This window comes from Rattus norvegicus, chromosome 5 (assembly GCF_021556685.1).
Source record: "Rattus norvegicus strain SHRSP/BbbUtx chromosome 5, alternate assembly SHRSP_T2T, whole genome shotgun sequence".
Lineage (NCBI taxonomy): Eukaryota > Metazoa > Chordata > Mammalia > Rodentia > Muridae > Rattus > Rattus norvegicus.
Genome location: NC_141538.1, coordinates 61870563 through 61887060, shown reverse-complemented (window position 1 = coordinate 61887060; position 16498 = coordinate 61870563). Strand labels below are relative to the sequence as shown.

The 16498-nt window shown below is 39.5% G+C and overlaps 1 protein-coding gene across 2 annotated transcripts in view; it reads left to right on the top strand.

Moving 5' to 3' along the window:
* Positions 1 to 16498, top strand: part of Kif24 (kinesin family member 24) — a 66903-nt gene that overhangs the window by 20032 nt on the left and 30373 nt on the right. The window contains exons 2-4 of one of the 2 annotated variants that reach the window (XM_087548916.1): positions 4541 to 4719; positions 9349 to 10050; positions 14939 to 15122. In XM_087548916.1, the coding sequence (XP_087405042.1) occupies positions 9374 to 10050; positions 14939 to 15122 (861 nt within the window). In that variant the 5' untranslated portion in view covers positions 4541 to 4719; positions 9349 to 9373. 2 annotated transcript variants of the gene reach the window in all.

The following is a 16498-nucleotide window of genomic DNA, read 5'->3' as shown; positions in this document are numbered from 1 at the left end:
AAGGTGTGCTCAGATTGGCTAACCACAGCTTCCTGGACCCGTGTTCTCATTTCTGGGAAGCAGAAACTTAGCCCTAATCTCCCAAACTGCTAGTTTGTAGCCTGTCATGGAGTTTATCCTGGCTCTGGCTAGCACATACCTTTCAGTAGCCATAGTTGTTGACAGCCAGTTTTTCTTTTTACTTCTTTTATGAGTATGTTTCACTGCTTGCATGTATGTCTTTATATCACTTATGTGCCTGGTGGTGTTTGAGGTCAGAACAGGGTATTGGATCCCCTGGGACTAGAATTATTGTCATAGTGTGGTACCTGGGAGCGGAACTCAAATTCTCTGCAAGAATAAAAAGTCCACAGAGCTGCTGAGTCAACTGTCTAGTCCCCAGAAAAGTTTTTAAAGGAAAATTCCTTAAAGAAAGATAGAATCAGAAAATCACCAATTTATAACTCCTAAATAAATAAATGAGGAGATATTGATCACCAATGAATGAAACTTCTGGATTAATTTCAAGAATGAATCTCTCGGCAAGAAGATGAGGTTTCAGTTCCCACAGACATTTGTGTATATTGTGTGCATGAAGCATGTGCTAAGTAACACTGACAGAACATTTTGCTAGGAATGCACATTCTGCTCTAACGTAGGGCTTCCAGATTCACACCAAACAAAATTCAATTTGAATTTCAAATAAGCAGTCAATGATTTCTTTAGTATTAAGCTACATGCTTTTGAACACACTTATTTTTTCTTTTTAAAAGAAGTCAGGAACAAAAAGAAAAAAGGGGTAAAGTTTGTGTTGGGGTAGGGGACATGGTGTGCCTTACAAGAAAACTTAAGCATAATAATGAAGTGTATGGAACTCCCTTAGAGTCTGGTTTGAACAAAATATAGTTTTGTAAAAAGATATTTTAGAGTCAGCCAGATAGCTTATTGGGTAAAAACATTTGCCACAGAAGTCTGGCTACCTGATTTCGACCCTAGAGCCCATAGTGGATAAGGAGAATGACTCCCACACTATGTCCTCTGACCTCCACACACACACAAATGGTAAACACAAAATTTAAAAGATACTTAAAAATATACATTTAAAAAATATTTGAGGGGTTGGGGATTTAGCTCAGTGGTAGAGCGCTTGCCTAGCAAGTGCAAGGCCCTGGATTTGGTCCCCAGCTCCGAAAAAAAAGAAAAGAAAAAAATATTTGAGCTGGGCATCGTGGTATATACTTTTAATCCCAGCACTCTGGATGGAGAGCCTGGAGGACCTCTATGTTCAAGGCCATTCTCGTCTGCCTAGTAAATTTCAGGGCAGCCAAGACTACAAAGAGAGACCCTGTCTCAAAACAAACAAACAAAAATTGATAAAAATATTTGTGGCTATGGACTGAGTATAAGAAAACAAAGAATCATTTTAAATTTTATTAACTATATTAAATCACATAATGGTTGTTATATAAACATTTCCACTTAAAATGAATTTACAGATGAAATAACATATCTGCAGTTTACTTTAAAATATATTTCAGGAAAGAAAAAAAATGAATCAAGGAAGCAAGTGTAGCAAATTTTGGTAACTGAAGTACCTCAGGGTGAATAACGTGTTTTTGGTATTATACTATTATTATGCTATAGTATTATACTATGTACTTTTGTGATACTTGAAGTTTTATGATTTTTAAATGCTGTAGGTGCTCACTGTGCCTATTTATACCAAGCACCTGTTAAATACCATATAGAATCTATCACAAATACATTTCAACATGTTTGTAGAATATATTAGCACAACTAATTTCATGATGTATTGAACTTTTAGTCAGGTTTTAAATGTAAAAAGAGTGCAGAAGGATAGCTCTGTATTGAGTGCTTGCCTAGCATTAGTAAGGCCATATAAGGTTTTTGTCTCTGTCTTAGTTAGGGTTTCCATTGCTGTGAACAGACCATGACCAAGGCAACTCTTATAAAGGAAAACATTTCACTGGGGCCGACTTACAGGTTAAGAGGTTCAGTCTATTATCAAGGCAGGAAGCATGGTATCATTCAAGCAGGCATGGTACTGGAGGAGTTGTGAATTCTATATCTTGTTCCAAAAGCAAAGAGAATACTGACTTCCAGGAGGAGGAGGTTCTTTCAGATCCCACTCCCACAGTGACACTTCCTCCAACAAGGCCACACCTAATAGTGCTACTCCCTGGGCCAAGCATATTCAGACTACCACAGTCTCTAACATTGCAGAAAACCCTAAAACAAAACATAACACAAGACCCATAGTTGTTAAATAGTTTGACCATGTATGTCACCTGCTTCTTGGTTTCTTTTTCTTTTCTAAGATTTATTTATGTATATGAGCACCCTATTTGCATATATGCCTGCATGACAGAAGAGAGCATCAGATCCCATTATGATGGTTGTGAGCCACCATGTGGTTGCTGGGTATTGATCAGGACCAGTGCTCTTAACTGCTGAGCCATCTCTCCAGCTCTGCATCTCAGGTTCCTAGGAGAGCTGGACCGGATGCTGGTTTCTTGCCTCCTAATCTAGTAACCTGTATTAGTAATTTGGTTTACTGAGTTATTTAAAATCAAGATCTATCTTATTTGACATATTAAAATAATACCTCTGCCTTTACATCTTCAGTATGCTTACTGCCGTGCGTTGCATAGTGTATGTGTGGAAGTCAGAAGACTGCTTACAGGAATTGATTCTCCTCTCACCCCTGAACCATTGTTGCTACCTCTTCACCTTATTTTTTTGAGATAGACTGGAGCTCTCCTAGACTGGCTGGCCAGCAAGCATTGAGGGTCTTCCTGTCTTTGCTCCCCAGAGATTACATATTCTGTTACAACTAGCTCTATGGGATTTTTTTTGTTTTGTTGATTAATTATTTATTTACAACCCAAATGGTGCCCCCACCCCCCTACAGAGTTCTTTCCTTCATTCTCCGCTCCCTTTCACTTCTGAGAGGGTGCCCCTCACCCTGTATCCCCCTACTCTAAAGCATCAAGTCTCTACAAGATTAGGCACATCCTCTCCCACTGAGGACACACAAGGCAGCCCTCTTTAATGAGCAGAGACCAGAAGAAGAATCAGATGCCTTAGAACTGAAATTATTGGCATTTGAAGGTTGCCCAGTTTGTTATGTGGGTCCATTGCCTGAACAGCAATCACTGTTAACCTCTGAACAGAATCTCCGGGGCCTAGGGCATTGCTCATGCTAAGCATGCACTCCACCGCTGATATCCCTCCACAGCCTTTACCTTTGACTTTTTGACAGAGATAGACCAGTAAAGTAAAATTATCATCTGAGTAAAATTTTCAATGCATCTACCCTCAAATCTGGAAGTTTACTTTGTTTTTATTTTGTTCTGTGTTTCAGTGGTAGGGTTCAAATGTTTTTGTTTGAAGTTGCAAGAGTAATTCTGATGCTTATTTCAGAAGTTAAAGGAGGGATGAACTTTTGTAAAATGGAATATAATTATAGGGAAGCATGTTAAATCTGAAAACAAAGGAACATAGTCTAACGGTAGTGCCCATAAAAGTGGGATGGCTACAGCTGTGTTAGAAGAACTTCCATGGCTGCTTTACTCTGCATGTTGTTGTTGCTGCTGCTGCTGCTGTTATTATTATTGTTATTGTTATTGTTATTATTATTATTTCTCTTCCCATGATGTTATAGGTTATACAAGTGTTTCAAAACTAATGTTTTAGTCTCATTTACTTATTAGGAATGCAGTAAAGGCTGTGATTATCAGAGTTGAACTGAGAAACATTTGCCATTACACCAAGGGAATTGGTGTGCAAAATACAGAATCTTAGGCAGCCTGGGTATAGCACTTACAGTCTGTTCCCATGGGTTAGAGCTGAGCCAAATCGAGAGTGCAGCTGCTTAGAATTTGCTTAAATCAAAACCCTGAAGGTAGAATAAGTTCTCTTCTCTTCTTAAATGCTAGGTGGTAAAGATAGGAGAGATAACAATAGCAATGGTAATAACTGCCGACACTTATGACCATGGAACATTGAATGTGTGTGTCCTAGTCATTATGCTGGGTTTATTGTTTGTCACTCAGATGGGCCTCAGACTTGCTCTGTGACCAAGAGTGTCTTAAACGTCTAATCTGCCTGCCTTTACCTCCCAGATGCTGGAATCACAGGTGTAAGGTATGGCCTAGAGTTTGGCAGTGCTTGGGAGCGAACCTAGGGTTTTATGCAGCTAGTCAGGATGATTTGAACTGAGCCGGATCCCTCAACCCTTACTGGTGTTTCTTTATTCAGTTGGGAGAATTTAGGGATTCTGTTACCTTCTTTTTCCTTTTCTTGTCTTGAAGCAAGGTGTTACTTTGTATTCCAAATCGCCCTCAAACTTTGTAGATAACTCTGTTGCCAGGGCTGATCTCAAATTCAATGTAACCCTCTCTCAGCTCCCCAAGTGCTTGGATTACAGGCCCCACTACCAAACCGACCCACAGATCTTTGAGGGTGGAGGACCTAATACCCATGAAGTCGGTAATGAGTGCATCTCTTAGTCCGCCTTTTTTTTTTTTTTTCTTTTTAGACAGAGCTTTTATTGAATCTGGCACAGGATCTTTGTGGAACTTTGAGATTCAGCCAGTCTGGCTGCCAGCGACTTCTGAGTGCCTCCTGTCTGCACTCCAGCACTCACATTGCAGTCACACACGACCAACCACGCTTGCCTTTTCTTCTTAAGGGGATCAAATTTAGATCTTCAGGCTTGTAAGTAAGGAGGTATTTGACTGACTGAACTGTCTTCCCAGGTCCCAAATATCTTTTTAAACAAACAAAAACCAGGGTTTTATATAGCCCAGGCTAGCCTTGAGCTTGCAGCGATTCCCCTGCCTCCGTGTTGGGATTTCAGACGCCCAGCTTCTATGGCATTCCTGCTGCAAAGTTGAAGAACATTGAGTTTCTGAAAACACACTAAGCGATTGTAACTTGTTACATACACACTTATACCTCCTTGGTAGGATTGTGTGATGATGAACAAATACAAGGCCCAGAACAGTGTCTGGTATGTATTAGATGCTCAATAGATACTAGATGTTGTTATGGTTTCTGAAGCTCCATGATTGGTTTTTTGTTTTTTTTTTTTGTTTTGTTTTTTTTTTTTTTTTTGTTTTTTTTTTTTTTTTTTTTTTTTTTTTTTTGGTTCTTTTTTTTCGGAGCTGGGGACCGAACCCAGGGCCTTGCGCTTCCTAGGTAAGCGCTCTACCACTGAGCTAAATCCCCAGCCCCCCATGATTGGTTTTTGAATGCCCTGGTAGGGGCCATTTCATTCATGATAGAAAAATGGGATTTTTAAAGCAAGGACAAGTATTCTAGATAAGAAAAAAAAACAGCAATAAAATGTTTTGGTTAATATTTTAAAAAATGGGTTGGAACCTCTTATCCTGTGCTGGTGCCAGCATCATTGGGCCATATGGCACTGAGGGTACTTTTATCTCAGAGGCTCCATGCCGCCCCCAAGTATTCTCAGACCCAAGCCGTCTGTGAGCCATTCCAGTGTGGTACGTTGCCATGCTGATCCCTAGAGTTAGTTCTGGTACTGGAGGGCCATATAGAACTAACCATAGTTTATCTCTGGTTAGTATCTCTCCTGGTGGCTCGCCACTAGCCACAAACTCTGGTTCCAGCTACCCAGTAAAATCAGTACTCAATAAACTGTAATTTATCGATCAGATTTATATGTTAAATTCTCAATCCATAATATATCCACACAATAAACTCACAACCAATTAATAAAGATATAAACCGCCCACCTAGATAAGGTAAATTGACCTATAGAAATCCATCCCTTAAGGAAATACAATAACCTGTATCTATGTAGAGATGTATGGTAAGTATCGTTTATGCCTGCCTCCATGTTGCCTTTCTCTTTCTGCTTCCCCTCTCCTTCTAAAACCTCTGTTCTTACCTCCCTCCCTTCTCATCCAATGACAGGCCTCATTTTATCTTGTGTCTGCCTTCACCTGCATAATGACATCAACCTACAATAAAGGGATTGGTGGTTTTAGTTTTGCTACTGTATAAGGTATTTGGGGGCAAAGTGATAGAAAAAAATACCTAGATCTAGAGATGAAAATCTCATTTTGGAGAAAAGTTCTTGAGCTGTCTTAAAAAGATGGGTGTGGCACACACATGGTGACAAGTGATGAGAAGCACCTGGCCTCCTCCTTCTTTGCTAGTGAGAGTGGAAATAGTACAGCCAGCTTAAGAGGTAGCTTGGCAGTTTATTATAAAACTACATGGCTTATCATACAATCCAGTAATTATGCACCTTGGCATTTACATAAAGGAGTTGAAAATCATGTCCACATGAGAACTGCATTGGTGTTTATAGAAGCTTTATTCATAATTGCCCAAACTATAAGCATCCTTCATTACGTGAACAAATAAATAAACCAGGGCAAACTCACATGTAGAATGGGTTTTAGTAGTGAAAAGAAACAAGCTAATAAGCCGTAAAAAGACTTGGAGAAAATCTAAATTATGAATGAAAGAGTCAGTCTAAAGGCTGACACGCTGCGTGCTTCCAAGTACATGACACTCTGGAGGAGGAGGAACTGGAGGCAGAAAAGATTACTGGGTCAGGTATGTGATACATGCCTTTAATCCGAACACTTGAGGAAGCCGTGGATCGGAGGTCAGCTTAGGCTACAATAGTGGGTACCAGGACAGCCAGTGCTACAGAGTGAGACCCTGCCCCAGACAAAGAGATCATTAGTACCATTAAGTGGGTGAGTGGGAAGGGTGAGTAGACACAGCTCAGGAGTTTGGGGGCAATCAGACTTCCATGTGTTACTCACATAGAGAAGACATGCACTGTTTGTTCAAGTTCACAACTTCTCTAACACTAGATAAGAGCTCTAAGTAAGCTGCAAACTTAAAGTAATGCTCCTTTGTCAGTGTAGGTCCATTCGTGGAGAAGAGTGCATGTGAGGCAGGATATTTGGCCAGTTTCTGTACCTTCTGCTCAGTTTTCTGTGAACCTAAAATAGCTCCAAAATCCTAACAAGAAAGGCAAAGGAGCCCCAAACTTGGTGGCTCAAAACAATTGCCCTTTAATTTGCTTAAAGCTCTGAGTGTTAGTGATTTGGACCAAGCTTAATAGTTCTTTACCGGATCTCCCCTAGAGTCACTCCTATGGGCCCCCTAAGACCATTGGGAAATATAGATATTTACATTATAATTCCTAACAGTAGCAAAATCAGTTATGTAGCAATGAAAGTAATTTTATGGTCACCACAGCATGAAGAACTGTATTAAAGGGCGGCAGTGGGAGGAAGGTTGAGACTCACAGCTCTTATGGCAGCCCTCCAGTTGGATAGTCTTAGGATGGCTTCTCTTGCACATCTGGGTTTTTGGCTATCAAAGTAGTAGTGGTAGTACATGATCCTCTGGCTACTGGCTAGACTTCTTCACATGGTCATAGAAGAATTCGAACAGCAGTACAAACTAAGGTGGCTCTCCAGCCCTTCGTGGCAGTCTATTTCATTGCATTCTATTACCCAAAAGAAGTTAGAAGGCTATTCTAGATGCAGTGGGAGGAGAAGTAGAGTTTACCCTTCATGGAAGGACTGCAACAATTTTGTGGGCTGCTTTTGCAGAGGGCAAACCTACTCCTAGTAGATGTCAGAGTTAGTACAGGATGTGTTGCTTGGACCCTTTGGTCTTTTGTTCTGCCTAATTAGTATTTTAGTATTTCCTCCAAATTTAATTATTCAAAGCAGCTTGGTTGTCCTTGTTATCCTGTCATTAACACACACGGGGGGGGGGATTTCTCTTAGAACAAAAATAAATTAAAATGAAAGCAATTTTTCAGTAATTAATTGAGTTTTGAAAACTCTGAAGGACCAAACCATTTTGAAAAGAAAAAATGTAAGAGACTGGAGAGATGACCCAGTGGTTAAGAGCACTGATTGCTCTTCAAGAGGACCTGGGTTCGATTCCAAGTACCCAAATGGCAGCTCACAACTTTGTGGGCATCAGGTATACATGTGGTTAACTGACATACATGCAGACAAAACGCTCATACACATAAAATAAATAAATAATTTTGAAAAAATTTTTCAAAAGTTAGGCATAGGCATGGTAGCTCATGCTTGTAATCCTAGTGATGGGGAAGTCAAGGCAATAAGATTATCACAGCTTGAGGCAGCCAGAGCTGCAGAGCAAATTCCAGACCAGGCTAGGCTATACAGGCTATACAGACAAACACGCAGAGGGCAGGGGAGACAGCTAGCTCAGTGGTTTCCAGAGGACTCGTATTTAATACTAGCACTTGAGCTCCAGGGGATACAACACTATTTTCTAGCCTCAGAGGGCACTACAATCACACACTCAGAAGCACATTTAAGATACTGATGAAATATTTTAAAGTACGATTTAAGTTGGGGATTTAGCTCAGTGGTAGAGCACTTGCCTAGCAAACGCAAGGTCCTGGGTTCGGTCCCCAGCTCCGGGAAAAAAAAAAAAAAGTACGATTTAAGTTCTTTCTAATATCCTTAAGAACTTGAGCTTGATTAACAGGAATAATGGAGAACCACTCAGAATTCCGACTGTAATAGACAAAAATTTTGTATTAATTACCACATCACCTGTTAGTATTTAATTAAATTCCTAGTGTTTTAAGTGTTTTAATGTGAGTCATTAAATTTTGTGTCGGTAGTATTAATTTCCTAGGAAAATTATTTGATTGATGTTTTGTTCAGGTAGACATCTGTGACCACCTTTTAGAATTATCTTAAATACTGAATGAATTGATTCTGAATTGTTCTTTTTTTACTTCTGCCTTACTTACCAGTACACAGCAGATTAAAAATGCATTTTTCTTTGAGCTGTGTTCCTTTATAGTCCTTGTGGTTGCTATTTTGTTCTGCTGTCTATTCTGAAAGAGTTCTTAGCCTTTGTTCATTAATCATAGGAAGCAGGTGTGCAACATGCCTTGCCCTTAAGTGGAGCATCTAAAATTAGTCTTGTACAATCAGTGGTTGGGAACAAAGTTTCAGCAGTGTATTGCCTGTGTTAAGCAGATACTGCAGAGTTAGGAGAAACTCCCAAGCAATTAAGTAAGTGGTCTGTGTTATGTCTGTGTCCATATATTTATTTAAATATATAATTAGAAACTTTTTATTAAACAGATGAAGAAATCAAACTTAGTTCATATGCTCTGTATAAAAGTGGCTTTGCTTATAAACTATGCTGTTTAATTATCTATTTCAGAAGAAAAAGATGTAGGAAACTTGAGATGATAACTGTTTTTCTGCATATTTGTCCGTTTTAATTTGTAAAGGAATATAATCAGTTTATTCTATATGGATGACTTCTTTTTCTCTTTTTCTTCAGAGTTCATATAAACCTAATCACAAAAATGGCATCCTGGTTGTATGAGTGTCTTTGTGAAGCTGAGCTTGCACAGTATTATCCTCATTTTACTGCGCTTGGCCTTCAAAAAATAGATGAATTAGCCAAGGTTACAATGAAGGACTACTCCAGATTGGGAGTCCATGACATGAACGACCGCAAACGTCTTTTCCAACTCATCAAAATCATTAAGATTATGCAGGAGGATGATAAAGCCATCAGTAGCCCAGAGCATCCTCTTCAAGCAAGAAGCCTGTACATCAAGCCTCAGGAATTCAGATCTGGGCCCCGAAGACAACTGCATTTTGATTCTCCTGACAGCAAAGACAAAATGGCCAGCAATGAAATGGGCAGTTTATCCGACTTCTCTGTAAATGAGCAGAAGTCCACTTACCTAAAAGTGCCGGAGCACATGCTACCAGAGGATTCCCAGTACCAGACCAAAATAAGAACCCCGGATGCTGCTGCTGCTGCTGCTGCTGCTGCTGCTGCTGCTGCTGCTGCTGCTGCTGCTGGTGGTGGTGGTGCTGCTGCTGCTGCTGCTTACATGCAAACAGACATTAACGCTCCACTCTTTGCATCAAATTACTTTTCTTCAAAACTGGGAAATTGTGATATCCCCGTTATTCAAAGAGTCTCTCATGTTTCAGGGTATAACTATGGAATCCCTCACTCCTGTGTCAGGTAATACTTTATTTTATGTTTTTGGGAGAAGTAGGGGAAGACAGCCTAAGGCAGAACAGATTTCTTCTTGATGACCAGAGGAGTGCAAATACTCCAGATTCTTAGTGAATGACTATAACATATGAATGATAGCAAGTTGTGCCTTAATAATCTCAGTAAATGGATAGAAGCAAATTTAGGGGGAACTGGAATTTTCTGGATGGCAAAAAGCTGATGTACATTGTTGGTGTATATCAAACAGCTGCTGCATTGCAGGGTCTGCTGTAGGCCTGGCAGACCTGTTACTGTTACTTCCTAGAGTGTAATGTGACAGCTTAGAGTGCTCAAGAAAGTAGAGTGGCTAACTGCGGTCTACAATGGTACTAATACTCAGAGCAGGAGAGCAGGCAGTTAAAATGAGTAGTTCTTTGAACAGTTGTCATCTGCATACATTGGAACAGGATCCTGATTCTGGCTGCAGGCTTTTTTTTTTTTTTTTTTTAAATCCAGCCCTGAAAAAACAGGTGAGTTTTGGTGATTACAAAAAGTAAGACCTTTTGGGGGTTGGGGATTTAGCTCAGTGGTAGAGCGCTTGCCTAGGAAGCGCAAGGCCCTGGGTTCGGTCCCCAGCTCCGAAAAAAAAGAACCAAAAAAAAAAAAAAAAAAAAAGTAAGACCTTTTGATGGCAATTAGAGGTTGTGAGTTAGAATGGCAGTAATTTTCACCTAGGGCTTCAAGATAGAATTTTAAATAAGATCCTTGAGAGGTGAAATACTGAATAATACCCAATGCTAAGAATGATATGATAGAAAATATGTTCCTTTAAAATATTACTTGTTATATTACTATGAAAGAAATACACACACACACACACACACACACACACACACACACACATTTGGTTGGGGTTTTTGGTCTTGGTTTTGGTTTCTGAGACAGTTCCTCTGAATAGCTTTGGATGTCCTGGAACTCACTTTGTAGACTAGACTGGTATCTTAGTCAGGGTTTCTACTCCTGCACACACATCACGACCAAGAAGCAAGCTGGGGAGGAAAGGGTTTATTCAGCTCACACTTCCACATTGCTGTTCATCACCAAAGGAAGTCAGGACTGGAACTCAAGCAGGTCAGGAAGCAGGAGCTGATGCAGAGGCCATGGAGGGATGTTACTTACTGGCTTGCTTCCCCTGGCTTGCTCAGCTTGCTCTCTTATAGAACCCAGGACCACCAGCCCAGGGACGGCACCACCCACAATGGGTCCTCCCCCTTGATCACTAGTTGAGAAAATGCCTTACAGCTGGGTCTCATGGAGGCATTTCCTCAACTGAGGCTCCTTTCTCTGTGATAACTCCAGCTTGTGTCAAGTTGACACACAAACCAGCCAGCACAACTGGCTTTGAACTCACAGAGATCTGACTGACGCTCTGCCTCTGCCTCTGCCTCCCGAGTGCTGGGATTGGGTGAAAGTACCAATAATAATTTGAAATATTTGTTCTAGCATAGCACAGAGAATTTAGTACTATTTTTCTTTTAATCATAAATATTTTTCTTCTTTTAATCGTAAATATTAAAGGCATAAGAGCAAACTTTTTTTTACTATTTTAGTCTTTTATTGAACAACATAGAAAATATAAATTACAATTATTTATAAAAATACTACTTTTCAGTGCTTAACATATCATGACTTAGAATGAATATTTTAATTCAAATATTGCTGTTACATTTGCTTTGCAAATATTGTAATAGCTATGATGTCTGACTCTAGTTATGAAGATAATTAAGATATATGGCGACTCTTAGACGTTAGGGGGCCAAGGTAAGAGGTGACAGACAAACATAATCATTTGTGTCAGGATGGGTACATGCAAACCCAGCATTTAGACAAAAAGCTGATGAGCTCAAGCCACATAGAAATACCCTATTTCAAAAACAAATGAACCAAAAGGTGCCCACTAAGAAAAGAGCACACTTTCCTCTTTGCCTTTTGAACTTAAAAATTCAAACCACAGACCTTTGTCCAGGAGAGTCATCCTGGAATCCCTGCACACCTCTAAACTGACTAGCTGGACACAGTGCTAGTGTGATGCCAGCACCATGGGTGCCTGAGCCTCAGTGCCAGACCTCATCCCAAAGCCTCACAAACAAAAATAAAGAAGACTGAGCATTGTGTCCTCTTTGACTAGCTTCCTATGGCAAGCTGTAATACTAAACATCTAAAGATTTTGTCTCAAAACCCTTTTTTAAATGAGAATAAAACATATGAAAGTAGATTTTATAAGGGAACAGATAATAATATGAAATCAAAAAGTAGACTAGATTCCAAAATAACCAGTTAAAATACTCTCTTTTTTTCTTGTGGAAAAATTAAGAAGGGAACAGAAAATCCCCATGGACTTATCAAGTCCCATGCCTTAGATGATGCATTAGTCTCAAATACTAATTGAAATAATAAGATGTGCTTTAAGATGTCTTAAAACCATGCACTATGAATATTGGAAATTTTGTTTGTTTGTTTGTTTATTTGCTGTAAAAACTAATTTAGATCCTGGCAAGAAATAATTTTCCAGTCATTTGGAAGGCTCAGAAAAATCAGAATTTATTTGAAAAAATTATATCACCATATAATTTTGTATTAAAGTTTTTGTAAATTTCGTAAAATTATTATTAAAGTTTTTATAAGGGACTGTCAAATAAATTTTAAAGTGTAAAGGAGGGAAGAATTTATTGCTAATTTATTCTTTTACACAGACCAAAATTATTAATCCTGATTAAAAAACCTGCATTCAAAAATCTTATTTTCAGAGCGAAAATGGATTTTCTTTCTTTCTTTTTTTTAAAAAAAACAACCTAGTTTTAGAGTTGTTTCTATGTAAGTGATTGGTTCTTTAAATATACCACACAAGACTTAGCAAATAAACTTTGTGAAAGATCCTGGGTGTTAAATAATTCACTGAGGCCAGTAAAAGAATGCATCAAATAGGAGATTGAGTTAGCAGACAAGATCAGTCATAAAATTGTTCTGAGAAGAAATACATGGTTATATTCTAATGAATTAATAAGTTCATATTAGGGTGAGGCAAAAAAGAAGTAAGTGGGGCTGGGGAGATAAAACAGTCATTAAAATGCTTGCCATGTAAACAGAAGGATGAGTTCGACCCCCAACACGCTCGTGAAAAGCCAGTGTGGGAATACATGCTTGTAATCCCAGCACTGAGGAGGTGGACAGGTGGGTCTCTGATGCTTGCCCTAGATTCCAGTGAAAAATCTGTCTCAGAAAACAAGGTAATCTGATCCTGAGGAGAACCACATCTAATGTTGTCTGCTGGCCTCTGCACACATAGGTGCACATACAGAGACACAAGAAAAGAAGGGAAAAGTAACAGGACTCAGGGAGGGGCTGAGTGTATCTATAGGGTATAGGAGGTAACTTACATTGAAACCCACCACCTAATTTGAAACACTTAGTTTCAATCCAATAGGATTAAAAGAGAAAGGGATGTAGGGTCTGGGGATGTCATTCAGTTGGTAGAGTGCTTATTTAGCACTCCCCAAACCTTGGATTTACTCCCCAGCATCAGATAAATTGGGTCTGGTGGTATATGCCTGTGACCCCAGCCTGGTTTACAAGGGACTGTGTCTCAAAACAGTCAAACATTCTTCAGACAAGAATTTTGATTAATGGTCAAGAAAAATGTTAAGTGTGCAAGAATTGGATTGAAAGGAAACAAGAAATATATGGATTTGGGTTTTGGAAAGGCCTTGCTGTCTTAATAGCAGAATATAGATAGATTTTGATGACCAACCAACTGGAATTTAGGAGCCACAAAGAACACTAGTAGCCAAACACACACGCCTCAGAGGTAAAATAACAGACATTTAGTTTCTAGCCGCTGCTATCGCCACCAGCTCTTTCCTTCCTTCCTTCCTTCCTTCCTTCTTCCTTCCTTCCTTCCTTCTTCCTTCCTTCCTTCCTTCCTTCCCTCATTCCTTCCTTCCTTTCTTCCTCCTCTTCTCCTCCTTCTACCTCTTCCTCCTCCTTTCCCTCTTCTTGGGTAAGGCAGAGAATGAGGTAGTGTAAGTCACAGATGGTTTATACTCGGTTAGCTAATAAAAACTTTCTCATTGCTCACATTTAATGTGGAATTTTTTTTTAAGATTTATTTATTCTATGTATGTGGTTACACTGTAGCTGTCTTAGACACACCAGACGAGGGCATCGGATATCATTGCAGATGATTGTGAGCCACCATGTGGTTGCTGGGATTTGAACTCAGGACCTCGAGAAAAGCAGTCAGTACTCTTAACCACTGAGCCATCTCTCCAGCTCCTAATGTGGAATTATTTACATGAGCTTTGCATATGGGTAACATAGGCCTGTAATCCCAGCACATGGGAAGTGGAGGCAAGAGGGACTACAGGCTAGCCTTCACTACAATAGTGAGCCCTGTCTCAAAACTTGGGTTTGGTGGTACATACCTGTAGACCCAGCCCTTGGGAAGCTAGGGTAAAAAGTTAGGGCCAGTCTGAGCTACATAGCAAGTTCTGCACCAGTTTGAGTGACAAAGTGAACCCTGTCTCAAAACCAACAAACCAATCAAAAACTACAAATAATTATATTAAAACCCCAAATATATTAAAGATACTGAAAATGTACTGATATATTGACCATTTAAGTAATTGAATCCTTTTCTTAAAAATTAAAGGGCTGGAGAGATGGCTCAGAGGTTAAGAGCACTGACTGCTCTTCCAGAGGTCCTGAATTCAATTCCCAGAAACCACATGGTGGCTCACAGCCATCTGTAATAGAATCCGGTGCCCTCTTCTGGTATATAGGTATACGTACAGTCAGAATGCTGTATACATAATAAATATTTTTTAAAAATTAAAGTCTATTTGTAAACATATATCAGACAGATCACCTCAGAGAATCCTTGGACTGAAATGGAGAAAATCAGAGTCTGTGTTCGAAAACGGCCTTTAGGTGTGAGGGAAGTACGCCGTGGAGAAGTTAATATCATTACTGTAGAAGATAAAGAGACTCTGCTTGTACATGAGAAAAAAGAAGCAGTTGACCTTACACAATATATTCTTCAGGTAGGATCTTTCACTTATTGTGTTTCAAACTAATATTAGCAAGTGTGTCGGTTTTTTACTTTATATTTACAGGGTTGTTCTAAAATCCAGTTTCTGGCTCAGGTATTGATTATTTAATGTTTCTTCATCTGATTGCTTATTTATTTTGAGATAGGCTCTCACCCTTGCTAGGACTGAAAGAGATCCAGCTGCTTCTGTTTCCTGAGTGCTGGGACTAATGGCATGTGGCACTGAGGCCAGCTGTTGATTTTTACTCTAAGTTATTGATACCTTGGTCCTTCATTCTTTAAAACTATAGTTAGAAACATAGTTGGAAAGCCATAATTCCTGCATTAGGAAATGAAGCTCTACATGTATTCACTTAGCATGTTTATGTGATTAGCAAAATCAAGGGTACAGATGAAAGAATAAACAGAATTTAAGGCCGATTGCTGAGAGTGATGGTTATATAATTGGTCTCCTTTTCCCCCTGCATTATGAAAAGTGAATGTTTGGGGTTTTGTTTTGTTTGAGACAGAGTGTTCTCTCTGTATAGCTCTGACTGTCCTGGAACTCTCTTTATAGACCAAGGTGGGTCTTAGATTCAGTGATCTGCCAGCATCTGCCTCCTGAGTGCTGTGATTAAAGGTTTGTGCCACCATCACCCAGCTGCCTGTTTGGTTTTGAGTCAGAATATCTCTGTATAACCCTTACTGGCCTGGAACTTGCTGTTTATTAGCCCAGGCTGGCCTTAATGTACAAAAATCTACCTGCCTCTTCCTCCCCAGTGCTGGATTTAAAGACATTATGTCAACTGAGCTTTTTTTAAAAAAAAAAAAAAACAACAACAACAACAAAAACCTCACCATGTAGCCCTGGTTGTCATAGAATTTTGTTATGCATACCAGGCTAGACTTGAACCTGCAGCTGTCCTCTTGCCTCTTTCTCCTGAGTACAGTATTACAGGCAAATGCCTTCCATGCTCAGCAGGGAATATGAACTTATCACTCTGCTGGGTGAGAGTTTGAAGGCAGCATATGACTCTATAGTCCAGGCTGGCCTGAAGCTTGCTGTAGCTCAAGCTGGCCTTGAATTCATGACTTTCCTGTTGAGCATCCTGAGTGCTGTTACAGGCATGTGCTCAGGTCTGGAGTGCGTATGATCTTCTGTTTAATTATAGATAATATATTTTCACGTTTAACATATAAAGGTTTAATAAGCTACTGCTCAGATGCATAAAAAATTTTTAAAATATGAAAGTTTGGTGTTGAAAAGAACTTATTCCATGTTAGCAAGTACCCATACACCAGTTCTAATAGAGAAGCAACAAACTCCACAAATGAAAGGAAATCATATAATCATAGTATATTAAGATTTTGGGATCTTAGGGGCTAAGG